Source organism: Mercurialis annua, linkage group LG1-X, assembly GCF_937616625.2.
Source record: "Mercurialis annua linkage group LG1-X, ddMerAnnu1.2, whole genome shotgun sequence".
Lineage (NCBI taxonomy): Eukaryota > Viridiplantae > Streptophyta > Magnoliopsida > Malpighiales > Euphorbiaceae > Mercurialis > Mercurialis annua.
In genome coordinates this window covers 56901280-56920164 of record NC_065570.1, presented here as the reverse complement: position 1 = coordinate 56920164, position 18885 = coordinate 56901280, and the positions used below count along the sequence as shown (strand labels likewise).

General features: G+C 34.3%; 2 protein-coding genes across 2 annotated transcripts; both read left to right on the top strand.

Annotated features, from left to right (window-relative positions):
- Window positions 1-1894: 1894 nt before the first annotated feature.
- LOC126673621 (uncharacterized) lies at window positions 1895-3005 on the top strand. The gene is made up of 2 exons (XM_056105039.1): window positions 1895-1982; window positions 2168-3005. The coding sequence occupies exon 2, from the start codon at window positions 2169-2171 to the stop codon at window positions 2910-2912; it is 744 nt and encodes a 247-aa protein (XP_055961014.1). The 5' UTR covers window positions 1895-1982; window position 2168; the 3' UTR covers window positions 2913-3005.
- Window positions 3006-11923: 8918 nt separating this feature from the next.
- LOC126666026 (calcium uniporter protein 4, mitochondrial) lies at window positions 11924-14138 on the top strand. Its single transcript, XM_050358970.1, has 2 exons — window positions 11924-12563; window positions 13507-14138. Exons 1-2 carry the CDS (start codon window positions 11979-11981, stop codon window positions 13966-13968), a joined length of 1047 nt encoding a protein of 348 aa, XP_050214927.1. The 5' UTR covers window positions 11924-11978; the 3' UTR covers window positions 13969-14138.
- The last annotated feature ends 4747 nt before the right edge of the window (window positions 14139-18885 follow it).

Here is an 18885-nt window from a genome sequence, read left to right as displayed (position 1 = left end):
TAGGATATAAATGTTAGTAATTATATGGTTAAATCTTTGCATACTCAAATCATCTTCTTCATTGAGAATACCAAATATAATCTAAATTTTACCCAGCCTTCAGTTGAGCATCAATAAATTTTTAAGAATATTTATATTTTGAAAAAGGCCTAATTATTTAAAAATCACTCATTTTATAATTTTATTTATTTATATCATGATCTAGGAAAATTTTTAATTATACCCTATTTTCGATTTCTATGTTTTATCTGTACCCCAAAATTAAAATTTTTGACAATTTAATTAATATAAGGATGAAAATATTAAAAACAACTAAATAGAAGAATTATATTATACTTTTTTTTATTTGTAAAAATACAAATAAAAAATTAACTTAAACTTTTTTTAAAAGAAAATAGGTCAATTAAATTCATTAGGATAGAGATGAAACATAAAAATTAAAAATAGGGTATAACTGAAATTTTTTCTAAATTATGGTATAAATAAATAAAAAAAATTTATAAAAAAATAGTTTTTAAATAATTAGTTCTTTCAAAAATTTCTCTTTCCAAATCAGGTCCACAGAAAGAGAGGATTAATTGGCACATCTCAATTGTTTAGCTATGTAGTCAAATTACAGTTTATATTCATTGATTGTAATTTTTTCATATAACTTTTTTTATGTAATTTCTATTTCTTTTTCTTTTTTTGGAGTTGTGATACATATATGCTAATATTAATGGAATTTTCATTTCGGTTCAAAAATAATTAAAATAATTTTTTTTATACCGTGTATCATTAATATGTGGTTATTATTATTATTGAATGTATCATTATCACTTTAATCTAATGATGGAACTAATAAAATAAAGTTTTCATTACTATTTGTGAAAATATCTGACACGCATATCTTCAAATTTATAACAATTTTGTTATGGACCGATGCTTGGACTAACTTGTGATCTATATACGAATATAAAGAAGTAATTAATAGATGATGTTCTAAGATTTTTAGATGAATTTTATAATTATACCTTAAAATTTTTTTTCTTATTAAATGATGGAGTCTGCCTTCTGAACCGGTGAGTGAACCTGCAAAACAGGGTAGAAGCTAACCGGACGGTGGTTGTCCGATTAACTCTCCGATGCTAAAGTCAGTTTAGAGCTTTGAGCAGCGTTTTGAGTATATGAATGTAATTGTGATTCTAAGCATACCTCGTGCTCCTTTTATAGTAGTCGAATATACCTAGTAGAGTTGTATTAGGCAGGTGAATCCTACTTTGTAGGGATTCGGCAGTATCGTAGAGATTCTCCTGATTTGTCGGGATCTACCTTAATCTGATAAGAATCCTATTTAGGAACGTCTTCCTAAATAGTCTTATCTTCCTAAAGTAGAGCTTATCCTTCCATATGTAGTGTTTGTGTCCTAATAGGACAATATTTCCATACTTAGTCGTTTACCCGAATCCCGGACCTGACGCGCTCTCGGCGGATCATGTGGGATTCAGTCATTATTAGTGTGTTACCGAATCTTAGAGATTCGGCATCTCCTTCATATCTTTCGGTCTTCAGGGGGAGTCCGGTGTCGCCTGAGAGTGGATCTCCTGCAACTCGGCTCCATTATACTTTCAGTAGGATTCGGTATCCATCATTAGCCCCCCCACAAGTGAGCTGAAGTAGTTTGGCATTTATGCCTTAGTGGATTTTAGCTCTTTTGGAGCTGAGTTCTTTTATACGGGCGAGTCGTTTTGTATTCCGGGCGAGTCGTTTCATATGTTTGTGGGTGACGTTTCTTCTTCAGTAAGATTCTGTGTTGCCACGTGTCGGCATTTGATGATTCAACGGTTAATGATTCAAAAACCTTTTGTATTTAATCTCTTTGCATTTCTTCTCTTCCCTCTTACTTACTTTTCGAATTTACTCTTATTTCTTGCAGCTATTTCCTTTTCGCTCTTTGTTTGATTATTTGATTCTTCGTGACTTGTTTCCTCCAGATTTTTCAGGTATGTTTTCTTTCGTCGTTTGGATGTTAATATGGCTTTCTTCTTTGTATGTATTCTCCATGATTTATATTTTGGAAATTCCTTTTCTGTACTTGGTGTTCTTCGATGTGTTCTTCAACGTGTTCTTCAATATATTTTTTGTTTGATCCTTATTCTGTGTTTATGTTTGTGATTTCCTGTTCTAGGATGCCTCTTAGTCGAGTGGAAGATGCATGCGCTGCTATGGCTTTTACCCGATCAAAGCTTCGTAGGGATGAAGTCTTAGATATCTATTTTAAGTATAGCTTTCCTTTTGATTATAGGGTAATATTACCCGGTGCCGATATGGCTGCGTCCGATTCTCCAGGATCTTCTTGTAGGGCGGTTCTCTTCGAAGAGCAATTTTCTGCTGGTCTTAGGTTTCCTTTAGATTCATTTTTAGTAGAAGTGTGTAGGGATTTAAAGGTTGCTCTGGGGCAACTTTACCCTGGTACGATTAAAGTAGTGCTCGCCTTTTCGGAGGCATGTAGGCTCCGGGGCTGTGCCCCTTCTCTCAAAGTGTTATATCATTTTGTAGACTTTAGGAAGTGTGATGGTTGCTTCGTTTTCGCCCTTGGAAGGGAAGGGCGATCTCGTATTTATCTTCCTTGCCTAACCAGTCGCTGGCGAAGGCGTTTCTTTATTGTTTACCATAAATTTGCTTTTCTTCATTTTTCGGATGGTTTTTCTTCTCATCAAGTTCGGAGCTGTCCGTCTCCTTTAAGTTTATCCGAGTCAAAACTTGCTTTTGACATATCTTCCTGTAGTATTGTATCGCGTCCCATTCTAGATGTCTTGGTCAATAGTCATCTTCGGAGTCGATGGTTTCCTTTGGAGGATCCTCCTCGAGGCTTGGCGGATCTTTGCTACTCTTTTGTTCAAGGTATATTAATTTGCTTAAGTTCTTTTTAATGTTTCTTTTGTAGGATGTCTTCTTCTTCTGACGATTTCCTTTCCGGATTTCAAGTAGATTTGGACGTTCCGATGGGTGGTCCTGACGTTCCTATCGCCAACATTGTTCCTGGCGACATTGTCGTGGATGGGGCTCCTGTTGATATCCCCTTAGCTCCCGTCGAGATAGCGTTGCCTGAGGTTATTGTTGTAAATGATGATGATGATGATGATGATGATGACTCGGCTGATCCAGTAGGTGACGAGGCGGTTCCGTCGCCACTTCCCCCTCTAGCATCATTTGCCGTTTCTGGGGGAGTTGGGGGTGTGACTTCAGAGGGGTTGGTTGTTGCTGATTCGGGAGAGATTCCTCAGGGTCGAGACCCGGATTCTCCGTCTAGGAAGAGGCGTCGAGTTGGCGATGGTTCTCCATCGAGGGAGAATTTTCCTGGAGACTCTTCTTCTGCTCCAGATTTGGTGCAGTGGGTCGAAGGTCAGGATCCTGCCAGTTTGCTGAATCCTAGAGTGCTAGCGGAATATATCCGGACTTTGGCGATTCCTGATGATGTTACGTGGTTTTGTGGTAGGCCGGGTCAGGAGCTTTCCGATCTGGCTTGTTTTCATGGTTTCTCTGTAAGTGCTTTCTTTCTTGAATATTATATGTTTTTTGTATTCAATTGTTTCCTTATTTGTTTATTTTTGGTGCTTGTAGGCTCTTCAATCTGTTCTGGTATTGAACGACCGCCGATAGTGTGCCGAGGAGGAGGTTGAGCGTCTGTCCTCTCTTTTGGCGACTTCCGAGTCTGAAAGGGCCAAATTGAAGGCTTCTTTGGAAGAGCATGATTCCCTTCTGGCGCAGCTTAAGGCGCAGGATGCGATTAATGATCGCCAAGTTAAAGTGATCGAGAAGAAAACTGATGACTTGACTCAAGAGATTGAGGAGCTCATTCGAATCAATTCCCTCGTTGGTGGGGAGAGGGACAGTCTAAGATCGGAGGTTGAGAGTCTTCATATCCGTCTGCTAGATACGAAAGCTTTTTACTCTGCTTTGATAAGCGAGTATCGTCTTGCGATTGGGAGGAAGCTTCTAGAGCAAAATCCTGATATTGATCTTTCTGGGGTTAACGGGTTGGATCCCCAAGCCATCGCTCGTGATCTTCTTGTCAAGATGTCTAAAGACCGTGTCTAGTAGTTTATCTTTTGATTGTATTTGCTGATGTACTAATTTTGCTTTTTGTAATTCGCAATTTATGAATATATTTTCTTCGTGTTTCTTCGAAATGTGCTTTCGCCTTATTTTTATGTACTTGTCTTGCCTCGAGGGTTATTCTAAACCCTGTTCTTGGCGTTGCTTTTTGTAGAGTTAATATAAACTCTTTTTATTTTTGTTTTTGTTTCGAGTTAATCTAAACTCTTTTTTGGCGATTTGCCTTTTCTGAGTTAATCTAAACTCATTTTTAGCCTTTTGTGGCGATTTGCCTGGTTCGGCGATTTTGCTTTGAGTTAATTTAAACTCATTTTCTTGGCTCTTAGCCTTTCGTGGCGATTTGCCTAGTTCGGCGATTTTGCCTTGAGTTAATTTAAACTCATTTTCTTGGCTTTTAGCTTTTCTTGAATTTGATCTTTAATTTATTTTTTCTTCTTTCGTCTTTGATTTAATCATTCGTGGCTGTTCTTGATTTTTATTTCTTTATTGGTTCGTCTGGCTAATCAGATGGTAGCGAAATTGAATTTTTATTGATAAAAAGATGGCATACAAAACATTAAAGATAGATTTGACGCCATCTGGTAAGACGGAAAGTCGTTACCGATGATGGGTCGTTTTTCATTCCTATTCTTCCTTTTTTTCGGTCTTGTTTTCTTGGAGATCCACCACTGACTCGTCATAGCACTTTTTGGCTATACCTTGGTCTCCTCTCAGCGTCACTACTCCCTTTTCGGTTGGTACTTTCATTGCCAACGCTCTTATGCTGGTTACTGCTGCCGAATCATGGAGGAAAGGCCTTCCTAGGATGGCATTGTATGTCAGTTCCATGTCCACTATGTTGAATAGTGACATGATTTTCTTATTTATTCCTCTTTCTGGGCCGATTATTACTTCCAAGGTGACTGCTCCCAGTGGAGTGATGGAGGGGCCGCCGAGTCCTGATAGCGGAATTGGGACTCGGCGTAGCCTTGACGCTGTTCCTCCCAGCATTTTGTATGCTGCGTTTGTCATCAGGTTTACCGCGCTTCCTTCGTCGATTAGGATCCGCTCCATGTTCCAATTTTCAATGATGGTAGTCACTACCAAAGCATCGTTGTGGGGTGCTTTGACGTGTTCATAATCTTCTACATCGAAGATCACTGGCGGCATGTGAGTTTCTCGTATGTTCATTACTTCCTTCCTTTGCTTCCTCCTGATCGTGGAGCTGCTATGCCCTCCACCGTTAATCATGTGTATGGTTCCCAGAATTTTGGATGGGCGCTCGTCTTCCTTTTCTTTCGGCTTGTCTTCTCTATTTCTTTTTTCTCCCTTGTCATTGCTCTTCTCTTTTCGGGCCACAAATTTCCTCAGCTCGCCTGTGTCGATCATTCTTTCGATCTCGACCTTCAAGTCCCTGCAGGTATCCGTTTCATGTCCGTAATCGTCGTGAAATTTGCAGTACTTTCTAGTGTCTCTTATCTCTGCTTTCATCTTTGGTGGCCATACCACGTTTTTGACGTTTTCTTTGATCCACATGAGGACATTGGTTCGGCTGGTGTTTAGCGGAGTGAAGTTATTTTCGTCATCTCTGGGATCGTACCTCGATTCATATCTTGTCTGGGGGGCGAATCGTCTGCTTTCTTCGGGTCTTCCTCTCCTGTCATCAGGTTTGGACTTGGTTTTTTCTCTGGATCTCTCTTTCGATTCTTTTCCTTTTGCTTCCTTTCCGCGAATCGCCCTTCGCCCTTCGTCTAACTCGAAGTATTTCTGGGCTATGCCCATTAGGTTCGAGAAAGTTGTGGGTTTATTGACTAGCAACTTGTCCACCAGCTTTCCGAATCGCGTCCCTTCTCGCAATGCTTCTGTCGCCATGTCGACGTTCAGGTTGTCTATCTTCATAGCTTGCTTGTTGAATCGTTCGATGTAGCTCCGCAGGGTTTCTCCTTCTTCTTGGATGCAGGCTCTCAGGATACTGGTAGTGGTTTTAGCTGGGATGTTTGTGAGATATCTGTTAAGGAACTCTGTTGAAAGCGAAGCGAAGCTTTTGATCGAGCCCGGTTTTAATTTGTTATACCATCTCTGGGCTGTGCCCGTGAGTGTGGCAGGGAAAACCCTGCAGAGGATGGCGTCCGATACGCTGAGTAGCCCCATGGTCGCTGTGAACCTAGAGGTATGGTCTCGGGGGTCTCCTTCCCCATTGAAAATTGGCAGGATCGGCAACTTCATGCTGTGCGGGATAGTTTCCTCCATGATCTCGGGCGAGAGGGGTGATCCTTTCAACCTGAGGTCGTCTATATCCAATTCTTCAGATTTTAGTTTTTTGAGCGCTTTGGCGATCTTCTCTTCTAAATCTTCTTCCACCACATATGTGGCTTTGCTTTTTTGGGGTGTCTCTGACGATTCGCCCTCTCCTTCTTGGTGTTTTTTCTTAGTTTGCTCTTTCCCTGCATCTCTTTCCTGTCGCTTACTCCTTGGCGGGGCGTCTTCTTTTTCCTTCTCCCTTCGTTCGTCTCTCTTTGAATTCAGACCGCTCCGGGCGTCCTCCTGGTTGTGCTCATTTCTGGGTGTCTCCGGTGATTCCTCGTTAGATTTGTCTCCGTTCGGACTTTCCTCGTTGCTGGTTCTATTTTCTCGCTGGTTTCTTGCTTCGTTTCTTTCTCCGTTCCCTCTGGTTCGGGGTTCCTTGCTTTTATTGTTTTCTGCCCTTGCCTCTCGTCGGCCTGGGTTTGCATTTTCTGTTCTTTCTCTTCTTCTGGGAGCTGTAGGGCTGAAGTTTTCCCTTAGGATTTTCATAGTTTCTTCGTGCCTGTCGTTTGTTCTTTTGGCTTCGCTAGCCAATCTGTCAAGATTTGCCTGTACAGATTCCAGTATCTTCTTCAGCATTTCGTTGTGTGAATCTTGTGCTGCTGCATTTGGTGCTCGTTCTTCAGTGCCTAGATTGAAAGCAATTGGGATGCTTCCTCTTATCGGATTAGTTTGGTACTGGGGTGTTGAGAAAGAGGGCCCTCCGGTGTTGCTTTTTTCCCCGGAGTTGTGAAGCCCGTCTTCCGTCACGTTGATTATCTCCGGAGTGCTTTTTGGGTCCATTGGTTGTTTGTCTTTCAGGTTTACTCTTTCAGAAGTCATCTTCTTCAATGAGATTTGTATTTGAGTTCAGAAAAGCTCCTTCTTTTGAAGTTTAGTTAAGCTTATCCCACAGACGGCGCCAATTGATGGAGTCTGCCTTCTGAACCGGTGAGTGAACCTGCAAAACAGGGTAGAAGCTAACCGGACGGTGGTTGTCCGATTAACTCTCCGATGCTAAAGTCAGTTTAGAGCTTTGAGCAGCGTTTTGAGTATATGAATGTAATTGTGATTCTAGGCATAACTCGTGCTCCTTTTATAGTAGTCGAATATACCTAGTAGAGTTGTATTAGGCAGGTGAATCCTACTTTGTAGGGATTCGGCAGTATCGTAGAGATTCTCCTGATTTGTCGGGATCTACCTTAATCTGATAAGAATCCTATTTAGGAACGTCTTCCTAAATAGTCTTATCTTCCTAAAGTAGAGTTTATCCTTCCATATGTAGTGTTTGTGTCCTAATAGGACAATATTTCCATACTTAGTCGTTTACCCGAATCCCGGACCTGACGCGCTCTCGGCGGATCATGTGGGATTCGGTCATTATTAGTGTGTTACCGAATCTTAGAGATTCGGCATCTCCTTCATATCTTTCGGTCTTCAGGGGGAGTCCGGTGTCGCCTGAGAGTGGATCTCCTGCAACTCGGCTCCATTATACTTTCAGTAGGATTCGGTATCCATCATTAAATTACTATATTAAGCAAAATAATTAAGCTCAGAAAGCTAAATTATTCATTAATGGATTGATACATAAGTCATATCAATTTCGGTATTTAAAATATTTTTTTATGCCAGCAATTTAGTTAATTTAATAAAAAAATTAATATTCATATAAATTGACGATTAAATTACGAGTCATGTGTATAATATATAATGCGAGACTAGTAGTAGGAAAATAATGCAACGGGTTAAAGGGGAAATTAATTTGGAAAAAGGAAAGAGTAATACAAGTGCATTGAATATTATATAAAAATCAAATGCTCCAAAATTTGGGGATTATTTTGGGATGAAAAGCGTGGAGAAAACGTGTCTAGCACAAGTGCACTGCGCAGTTTGCTTTTAAAACACGTTACATTTATTTGTCATCTGCCAAATGCATTTGGCAACTCTATTCAACGCCAGGACAAGCCTTAGAAGCCTAGCATGCACAGCTTTAATACAGGAAAAACAACAAAAAAATAACTTTAATTAAATTTACCACTCCAAAATAAATTCAGATATTAAAATATATATGTGGATTTATATTAATCAGATTCTTTTTGGAAAATATCTAATTAGATTTGAGATAGTTACTAATGTTATTATATCTTATAGAAAAATTTATTGATTGAATATTTAATTTATTATCAGTTGTAGGAAAAATTTAAGCAGTCACGCTATAATAAATATATCTATGGAGACGGTATAGTATGAAAATTGATTTAAATATCTATGTAAATGTTGATTGTTTTTTTGTTTTTATACATGTTTATGAAGTTTTCTGAATAACTCTTAATTATGAAACAATATCTTTAAATTTTCCACATTTAGATTAATCTCCATTCAGATAGTGTAAGTTTCTTGCGGAAGGCAGATTTTGACGTTTAATTTTAAACGGCTGTATAAATGAATACAATTTGAATCTACAACTTCACTTAAATAAAAAATAATATTTTAAAATACATGTGATTGCTGACAAAGTTATGTATATTAGCATAACAACTATATTACATGAATGATCTCAGTAATTTTTTTGCCAACAACGGATAAATGATTCAATATTATTGATTATTTAAGACAAAACTAACCCTACTAAGATATATTATTTTATAGTGTATAAAATCATTTAAATTGTTTTTAAATTATCTAATTATTTATAAATTACACAAAATTAACTTCTTTATATTTACTTCTTCATATTATAGCATCACGAGTGCATTTATAATCCTTGATTATTCGATACGCGTATTTATATCGTCATATTAAATGATATCATCAAGTTTTTAAGATGTGATTTGAACTTATATCTTATCAATTATGTTGCAATCAAATTGAATGCAGCTATAATTTATGATTATTTGTTATGCGTATTTATATCGTCGTATTAAATAATATCGTCGACGCATGATTGTAAAATGTGATATTCTAACTCATACCTTATCGATCATGTTGCAGCCGAGTTGAATGCAACTATGAACCATGATTATTTGTTGTGTGTATTTATATTGGCATATTAAATAATCTCGTTAACGTTTGATTTTAAGATGTGCTATTTAAACTCGTATCTTACCAATTATGTTACAGCCAAGCCAAAGGCAGTTATAATCCATAATGATCTGTTACGCGTATTTATAGTCGTATCAAATAATCTCATCAACGTTTGATTTTAAGATGTGACATTAAAACTCATACCTTATCGGCCATGCTGTATCCAAGTCGAATGCAACTATAATCTACGTTTCATTATGAGTATTTATATCATTGTATTACTATCTCTATAATATGAACTTTAAATTGTAATATTCGAATTCATACCTTATCGATCATGTTGCAGCAGTCAAACTGAATGCATGCATATGTAATTCATAATTAGCTAAAATAGGACATTCGAAGGGCCCACCTCTTTTTTATATTGTCGTATTAAATGATTTCGGACAATCCTAAAAAAATAAAACTTCTTTTTTTAATTTAAGAAGAATCTTGTTTGAATAATATATATAAAAATATTGTTTGGCGACGTCACATAAATCTTGTGAGTTCCTCTTATAATTTTTTGGCAAATTTCGCCCCTCCCTTGCACATATGTAATGCGGATATGGTAAGGTCTTTTTTGGTTTTTAATTAACAGAAAAATGGCTAAAAAATATTATAAATAAATAATAAATCAACATTGATTAACTTTTATTTTTTAAAAAAAATGCTCACTAATGTTTGACTTTAATATGTGTTATTCTAACTCATACCTTATCCATCACGTTTGCGGTCAATCCGATTGTAGCTATAATCCATTGATTATTCGTGAAGCGTATATACATCACCATATTAACTATTCTCACAAATGTTTGACTTTAAGATGTGATATCGAAATCCAAACCTTATCGATCATGTTGAAGCCAAACTAAATGCAGCTAAAATTAATAATTATTCATTATACGTATTTATATCACTGTACTAAACAATCTCATCAATATTTGGTTTTAAAATGTGATATTCGAACACAGACCTTATCGATCATGTTGCAGCCAAGTCGGATGCATCTATAACCCATTGTTATTCATTATGCATATTTATATCGTCGTATTAAATAATTTTATCGATGTTTGATTTAAAGATGTTATTTTAGAACTCGTACATTATCGACCATGTTACAGCCAAGACGAATTCAACTATTATTTATAATTATTTGTTATATATATTTATATCGTCGTATTAATGTTTGATATTAAGATGTGATATTCAACTATTGCCCATGTTTGAATTTAAAGATATGATATCTGAACTCGTACTTTATTTATCATGTTGCAGCCTAACCAAGTGCAGCTATAATTCAATTTTATTAATTACGCATATATTTGTAATTTGTATGGCCGTATTAAATAATCTCATATTTTTAAATGTGATATTCGAACTCATATTTGTAGCCAAGTTTAATGCAACTATAATCCATTAATTATTTGGTATGCTTATTTATATTGTAGTATTAAATGATTTGGAATAATTTCTCCACAATAAAACTCTTTTTAATTTTTATTAAAAAGAGATTCTTGTTTGACAAATGTAAGAATCTTGTTTGATGACATCACCTGAATCTTGTTGAGTCCCTCTTATCTCTTTTGGCAAGTTCCGGCCCTCTCCTCTACCTGAGGAAGGTGGGATCTGGTAGGGTCATTTATGTCTTTCACTACCGAAATGCAAACCTCCAACGATGCAGTTTTAACCCGCGTGTTTTACACGATCCAGTCACACACACTATCTCTTAAGCAGTAGTAGGGGTGGGCATACGCCGGTTAACAGGTCCACGAGAGTAATAATAAACCGGTTTATAGTAGTATGATTTGGTTTTTTAATTTTGCAGTTTTTAACAATGTAACCACTAAAAAAATTAGATACTAAAAATATAAAATTTATACATAAAATTTTAAATATAATCTAATAAGTAAATTTTAAATTTTAATTCTATTTAATTATTAAAATATAAATTTTATATATTCTTAGTTCAATTAGATAAATATTTTATTAAGAAAAATAAAGCTCTTTTAAAATATTATATATCTATATATTCACCTAAAATAAAAATATATTCCTAAATAAAATATTTTGAAATATATTTTCATATTTAAATTTTTTATGTGTGTAGATTATAAAATGTATTTTATTTGAATCATTAAAAACTTATGTATATATATTAAATATATATCGCGGTTTTTAAAACTTTAAAATCTAAACTTAATTATTAACCGTAAAAATTAAAAATTAAAACCTAAATCTAAATTTTTAAACCGGTTAATTATATTTTCTGATTCCATTTTACGATTTTAGTTCGGTTAATCAGTTTGATCGGTTGTGCCCACCTCTGAGCAGCAGTATCTCTTGTGAATAAATTTAACCTTTTTACTGCTCAATGTCTCTTCTAAATTGGAACGAGAAAATGAAATAAAAAAATATTGTCGTTTTCGGGGCCACCAGATTTGCCCTATAATTGGACCCTATAAATACCCGGTGCCTATCATCTTCTTCCTCCATCTCTTCAAACCGCATTATTTTTATACTCTCTGCATTTCAGGCTTCTGTTTCTCCGATCAATGGCGCTTCGTAAATTACTCTCGAAGCGTTTCTATGACGGTTGCAGAGAGATTCCGAAGTCTTCATCTCTGGAACACTCACCACTCTCCACCCTACCAGCTGCCTCTATCCGGTCAACAGCTATACTACCACCGCCAAATGCAGCCAAACCAAACTTTACCTCGCCGGAATCCTCCTTGAAAGGAATTTTCCGAAGATTCCTTCACCGGAGAGCCATTAACGAGATGCCGGAGTTTCTCTCCCTTCCAGTCGGTGAGAAGCTGAGAGAGAAGCTTAAAGGCATCAACCTTACGGAAGAACGGCTGCGTTTGGGCGAGGTCAGTCCTCCATATATTCCGGTTAATAAAAAATCTTTTGGAATTTCGGTTGAGGATGCTAGAAAACTGCTGAGGATTTCTCAGTTGGAGAAATTAAAAGCGAGGCTTACAGAGATACCAAATAGCTCCATTTTGTACCCTCAGTTTCTTCAAATTTGTGTTAAAGAGTGTGGAAATGAGGATCAAGGTACTGAGTTTGCTAAAATGTTGGATCAGTGTGGAAACGTCATCGTCTTAGGCAATATCGTTTTCCTCCGCCCCGACCAGGTATAACAGAAAACAAAAAGTAAAAACTCATGTTATTGAGAAAATTATCAAATTTTTATGTTTTCTCATTTTTAATGAAATTTCATTTTAAACATTAAATCTAAAATTTAAACCAACAAATTTCTTTTTAATAAAATTTCATTTAAATTAAATTTATGCTTCACGTGAATTTTATCATATTATGTATTTTTTTATGCCAATAATGAATATCAAATTTTGACGATTACATAATTTTTATTTTTATTATTATGACATGAAATATTAACCATAAAAATTAATATGTTACAAAATCACTCAAATAAAAATTCATTGTTATATATAATTTTAAAATTTGATATCTAAAATGAAATAAATAAAATTTTTACAACGAATATAAAGAGTAATGGTATATAATCCTTTTTTTTTTACCCACTTGATGTGTCAATAAAAAGTGAATGCATTAATAATTGTTTTTTTGAGATATATACTTTTAGAGGAATTCGGATGAATAAAACTCTGTCATATAAGGAGGGATATGAAAGGTGCAATAAAATGATGGGTTAGATAGTATTTCCGAATACAAATAACATAAAAAAATTTGGTGACCGCAAAAATTTAATAATACAAGTAAACAATGAGACGGTTAAGATTGAAGTAAGTTACTGACTAAAGCGTCGACATTAATTAGCAGTTACACTATTAATTAATTATCAACTCTGCCTGTACTGTGGACCTTAAGAGAAATTAAGTACTCCATATTAGATCTGATTGTGTGTAATGGGTTGCAAGTGGCGTGCATGCAATTTCCCTGGTTAACACACACTTGACCCATCTCGTGGGTGGATAATGTTTTTGTCTAAAATAAACAAAGTGATTTTCCGATTAACCCCATCAAAAAACAAATGAACTTGAAAAAAATAAACTTTACTGGTCAGCTAAAGTTCTTTTTCTTGTAATCAAACAGGTGGCTAAATCAATAGAGAATATAATCCCTCAATCAATTGCAACACCTAATGATCCGAGAAGAAAACAGCTGGAGCATATGGACATGCAAAAGGCCTTCATAGACCAACAAGCTAAAGCCCAAGTCAAAAAGGAGCTCTATTATGGGCTTGGGCTTATGATGGCCCAGACACTTGGATTCATGAGGCTAACTTTTTGGGAGCTCAGTTGGGACGTGATGGAGCCCATATGTTTCTTTGTCACGTCAATTCATTTTGCACTTGCTTATGTGTTTTTTCTTAGGACATCGGTTGAGCCTTCTTTTGAAGGTTATTTCCAGCGAAGGTTCAAGTCTAAGCAGAAGAAACTGATGCAGATTCACAATTTTGATGTGGAAAAATATAATCAGCTTCGCAAAGCATTTTATCCAAGCTTTAGTGATAATTTTCCTTGCCCTCAAGTTCCAAATTTTTGTGCTCATTAATTCATAGTTGAACTTTAAAGAATGGGCCTATAAGTAGTGAATAGTGATGTGATGTACATATGTTTGGACTCATTAAGTGGACTTGGGCCTTGGTTTCAGGAGTTTTAGACTGGACCTTGATCCAAGTCGTTTATGAATGTTACTGCTCCCATCTGTCGGGTTATTGTGTATTGAGCTGTTTTTTTTATTTATCATCTCGTATTGATCTGTTTTATTTAAAAAAAAAATAGATGTTGAATCTAATTACATTAGCAGTTAGTTGTTAGTAGTTAAATTTTTTTAAAGCGACCTTAAACACTGGCCTTACTAAAATTCGAAACCGAGATTTCAGAAATGCATTGGAGCGCCTTAGCCGCTAGTTTTATAATTAGATTTCCAGTGTTTTTTAATCAAACAACTTGCTCTTTTTTCCGGAAAAGTTCATAGGTATATCTTTTAAAAAATAATTGACAGTCTGACCCGTTTATTTTATAATTTATGATAGATATATTCAACTTCAATTGAAACCTATTCTCAAATATATTAATTCTCATTGTAAACCGAAATAATCTTACCTGAACTAAATTAAAAAATAAAACAATTATTTATGAAAGTAAAATATAAATTTTTTAATTATAAAAAAAAAATCTAAATTGATAGTTGAATGTAATTATTACAAAAATTTAAATTAGTGGATTCGATTGGCATAATTATTTTTATAAAATTTATTAATCTTTTAATTAAAAATATAAATAATATATTGCTAGCCTCCAACGTTTTTTGACCAATGAGGTATTATTAATTATTCCCCCACAAATGAGGTATTATTAATTATTCCCCCACAAGAAAAAGACGTCCCAAGTTGCTAAAAGGAATAGAGTAAAAGAGAAAGATGATGATTTAGCTCAAAATCCACTTCTTCCTTAAAAAAGCTAATACACATCCCCAACAACTAATTCTGACCCACACAACATTGGAAATTTCTTCTCCTATAGTCCCACCCTACTCATTCTTCTTCTAAACCTAATCCTCTCCTATACAGAATTTTGTCACATTTAATAGAGAAAAGTGACCACCAGAGCCCACTGTACATAAACATAGGCCCAACCCTAATCACAATACCAATTGGTAAAACAAATATCTTAATTCATACACTAAAAATAGCAACAAAGGTTCGTTTTACCCCTCTACTCGGCACAAAATATCAATCAAGAACATGTCCATGGCTCGGACTAAAGCACCCAAAATTTGGCTAATTTGTCTCGTTTTACCCTCTTAACTGAGGTAGCATAAAATAATTAGAGCAATTAGAGCTAAAGTAACAACTAATTACTGGACAATTTGAAAATGCAACCTAATTTGAGGATGTTCTTATCTAAAATGCATAATTTAAGACATTTTTGTTCAAAACCATGAACTTGACCTTATTTAATATTCTGTTCCAAGTTTAAAGGGTAAAATGAACCTTTACTGCTAAAAATAGTATTCAAACTAATCAAGATGTATTATAGCTGATTGTTTAACTTATGAAAATTGTTAAATGTGTCGAATTCTAATTTTCATATTGATAACGTAGTGATAACACATCTTAAGGGCGAAGCAATCTCACCAAAAAGCAATATCACTAAGTTAAACGGGCATACTGTAAATAGGCTTGCCGAGATACCTTACATAATTGGTATCTCGGTAAGTGCTACCCGATACACAACAAAAAGTTCAACTTAATCGTGCGTAAGAACCGAGTTAGGGAACCTAACTGCACTATCACGAAGTATATAAGCCAGATAACCGAGATAGGACATATATTTGGTATCTCGGAAAATGGTGTACCTCGGATAGCATGTGCGCCTAACAACCTTTGGGAACCACAAAAAATTCTGTCACATGAGGAAATGCCCTCCGTGTCGTGCGCATTTGATATGTGGCTCAAGGCACAACAAAATGTGCTACCTCAGTTGACAGAAAAGTGGGGACTAAAAAAAGAGAAGGAAGATCCCAGCAAGATTTGCATGAGTTGGCCTATAAAATCCAACATACACGCAAATTTTAAAGGTACCTTTTTCACCAGTTTACTCTCTTTTTCTTCTCTTTTCGTTTTTTCATTCTACTGATTTGAGCATTGGAACGGACAATCGGTGAAATCGCCAGCGTTTTTTCTGGTTTCCTTCTTTTGCCAGACTACTTGGAGATATATATAAGAGAGAGAGAGAGAGAGAAAAAAAACAGAGGCTTTTTTGAGTGATGTAATTATAAACTAATTTTCTAACCACATCTTTTTCATAATGTAGGAAATCTTTAACTGTGTATCAAACAAAATAACTAACAACAAAATTCCTTTGCTAATGTGATTCTTTGTTATATAGGTTGAAGGCCAATTTTCATGGTTCTTATTTTGATTGAACATGTAATAGTGTATTTGATAATTAGAGTATGGATAGAGTGGACAAATTATAATTAACATCATGTGGGTGTGCGTTGAAGATGTTGATGATGTAGGCCATTGGTATATGATGAATTATATTAGAGCAAAGCAATGACCCAATACCCTTTTTTCTTAATTATTTTTTCTCTGCGACACATTTGCGTGTATTTCTTATCCATTTGCTTTTGTTGCCCCGACTTGGTTCTTTTTAAAAATAATAATAATTAAAAATAAATATTCAATTAATTTAGCTATCCAAAAATATTTAAAATATTTAATCATAACAGTAACATTTTTTCAATAAACTGAACTATGAGATGAAGGGCATGTTTGGTTCAGCTGTTTCTTATAACTGGTGGCTGATAGCTGATAGCTGTTGCTGGTAGTTGGTGGCTGATAGCTGATAACTGTTGGCTGTACGCTGATGGATTATAAGTGTTTGGTGAGATTTAATAGTTGTAACTGTTTATATATAAAATAACCGTCAAGGTCATAATTTTTACTTTTTTATTAAATTATGAATATATTATATCATATATTATTTAATAAAAATATTAATAATTTTTTTATAAGAAGTAATATTTAGTTTAAACTTATTTAGATATTTTTTTGATAAATTTATAATGATTTTTTCAAAAAAATTATTAAATTATAGTTGTTTTTATATAAATACAATAATTTTATATAATTTATAAATGATTAGAGTATTTAAAAATAATTTAAATAATTTTATATATTAAAAAATGATATATTTTAATAGGGTAATTTTTCTAAAGAATAAAAAATATTGAAACATCTATCAGCTGTTGGCAAAAAGCTCCAAATGAAGTTTTTCAAACAACAGCTGTTTGAGGTTCAAAAAACTCCAAAAAAAACTCCAAAAAAATTCCCACCAGACACTTTGATTGAGCTTTTTGAAAAACAAAAATTAAAATTTCCACCAAAAAATTGAACCAAACACCCCTAAAGTTAATTAAAACTTGTAGCTGAGTTTATTTAAGATATGCTAGTGGACTGATTATTTGATTTACTCGACAGAATGATAACAAATGCGTCTAACTATCCTGGCCTCGCTTGGTTGGAGGTAAATAGGATAGGGAAATTGTACTTTTCGGGAAGTAGCAAATATTTTTTACTTGGTTCAATTTATGCATTCTAGGGGTGAGCAACGGTCGGTTCGGTCATCGAACCGCCCAAAAATTCAAAACCGTTCGGTTTTTTAAAAATTTCGGTCACCGAACCGTATTAACCAAATTATATCAAAACCGTATTAATCAAACCGAAATATTACGGTTCGGTTCGGTTCGGTTCGGTCGAAAACCGTAATATTTTTTGTATGGTTTTTAGAAAGAAAAAAAAACAGTTTTTTAAAAAATAAAAAAAAAATGGAAAAATTTAACCTAGAGAGTACATGTGCTTTAAATTAAATCTATATTTATCTTTTTTTATTATAAAACTATAAAATTAAACAAGTTTAATATATAAATGTGAGTATATGAAAGTTTAAAACAATGTAATTTTTAAATACGGTCGGTTCGGTTATTACGGTTATTTTTTTGTAAAAACCGCAAACCGAACCGAATAGTCAAAATTTTAAAAATTCGGACCGTAACAGAACCATATTTTCAAATTATATTTCGGTTTGATTAATTCGGTTCGGTTCGGTTCGGTTATTCGGTTTTGACCGTTTAATGCTCACCCCTAATGCATTCTACTTCCCGGGAAGTTGGATGTTTGACTTCCCTTTGACTAGGGAAGTAACTTCCCTAGCAAAAACCAAAGAAGTAGAACTTTCCTGGCATTTTTGTTGTATTTTTCTAATTTAGCCTTAACTTTTTCTTTTTTTTTTCTTTTTAAATTTATATAAAAATTATCATAGGACATTTTTATCTTTTAATTAAAAATTAGTTTCGTATTTTTCAGGAAGTAAAAATCAAAACAAACAATATTTATCAACTTGCTGAGAAGTTAACTTCCCAGAAACTATACTTCCCGGGAAGTTAACTTCCCGAAAATTGCTATAAAACGAACCAAGCGAGGCCTAAAACTCAAGCTTAATTGCATCATAAAATTACCTAATATGCCTCAATTTAAAAAACGATCAACGAATTATATATACACATTGGCTAACATTCTTTTTAAATTGTGGATCAATTTCTCTCGCAAACATCTCCCTCCACAATTATCAAATGATAATTGATCAGAACATCTCCTTTTTTTTTCTTTAACTATTTCTACTCTTAGCTTTTTTCATTGAATATTTTATTTTATCAAAACTTACTTTAATCTAATTAACTTGTTATTCTAATTTCGTCTATTTATATTGTTTAGGTGACTAGCAATATTTACTATATTCTAGACAATTTTCATTTTCTCTTTCAAATTTTTATTATTTTTTACTTCTTTAATTCTTCTACTTTCTATATCTTCTTCTTTCTTTTATTATCATTATTATTTTCTTTCTTTCTTTCTTTTTGTGTTTTTATTATATTATATTCAATATTTTTATTTACTCT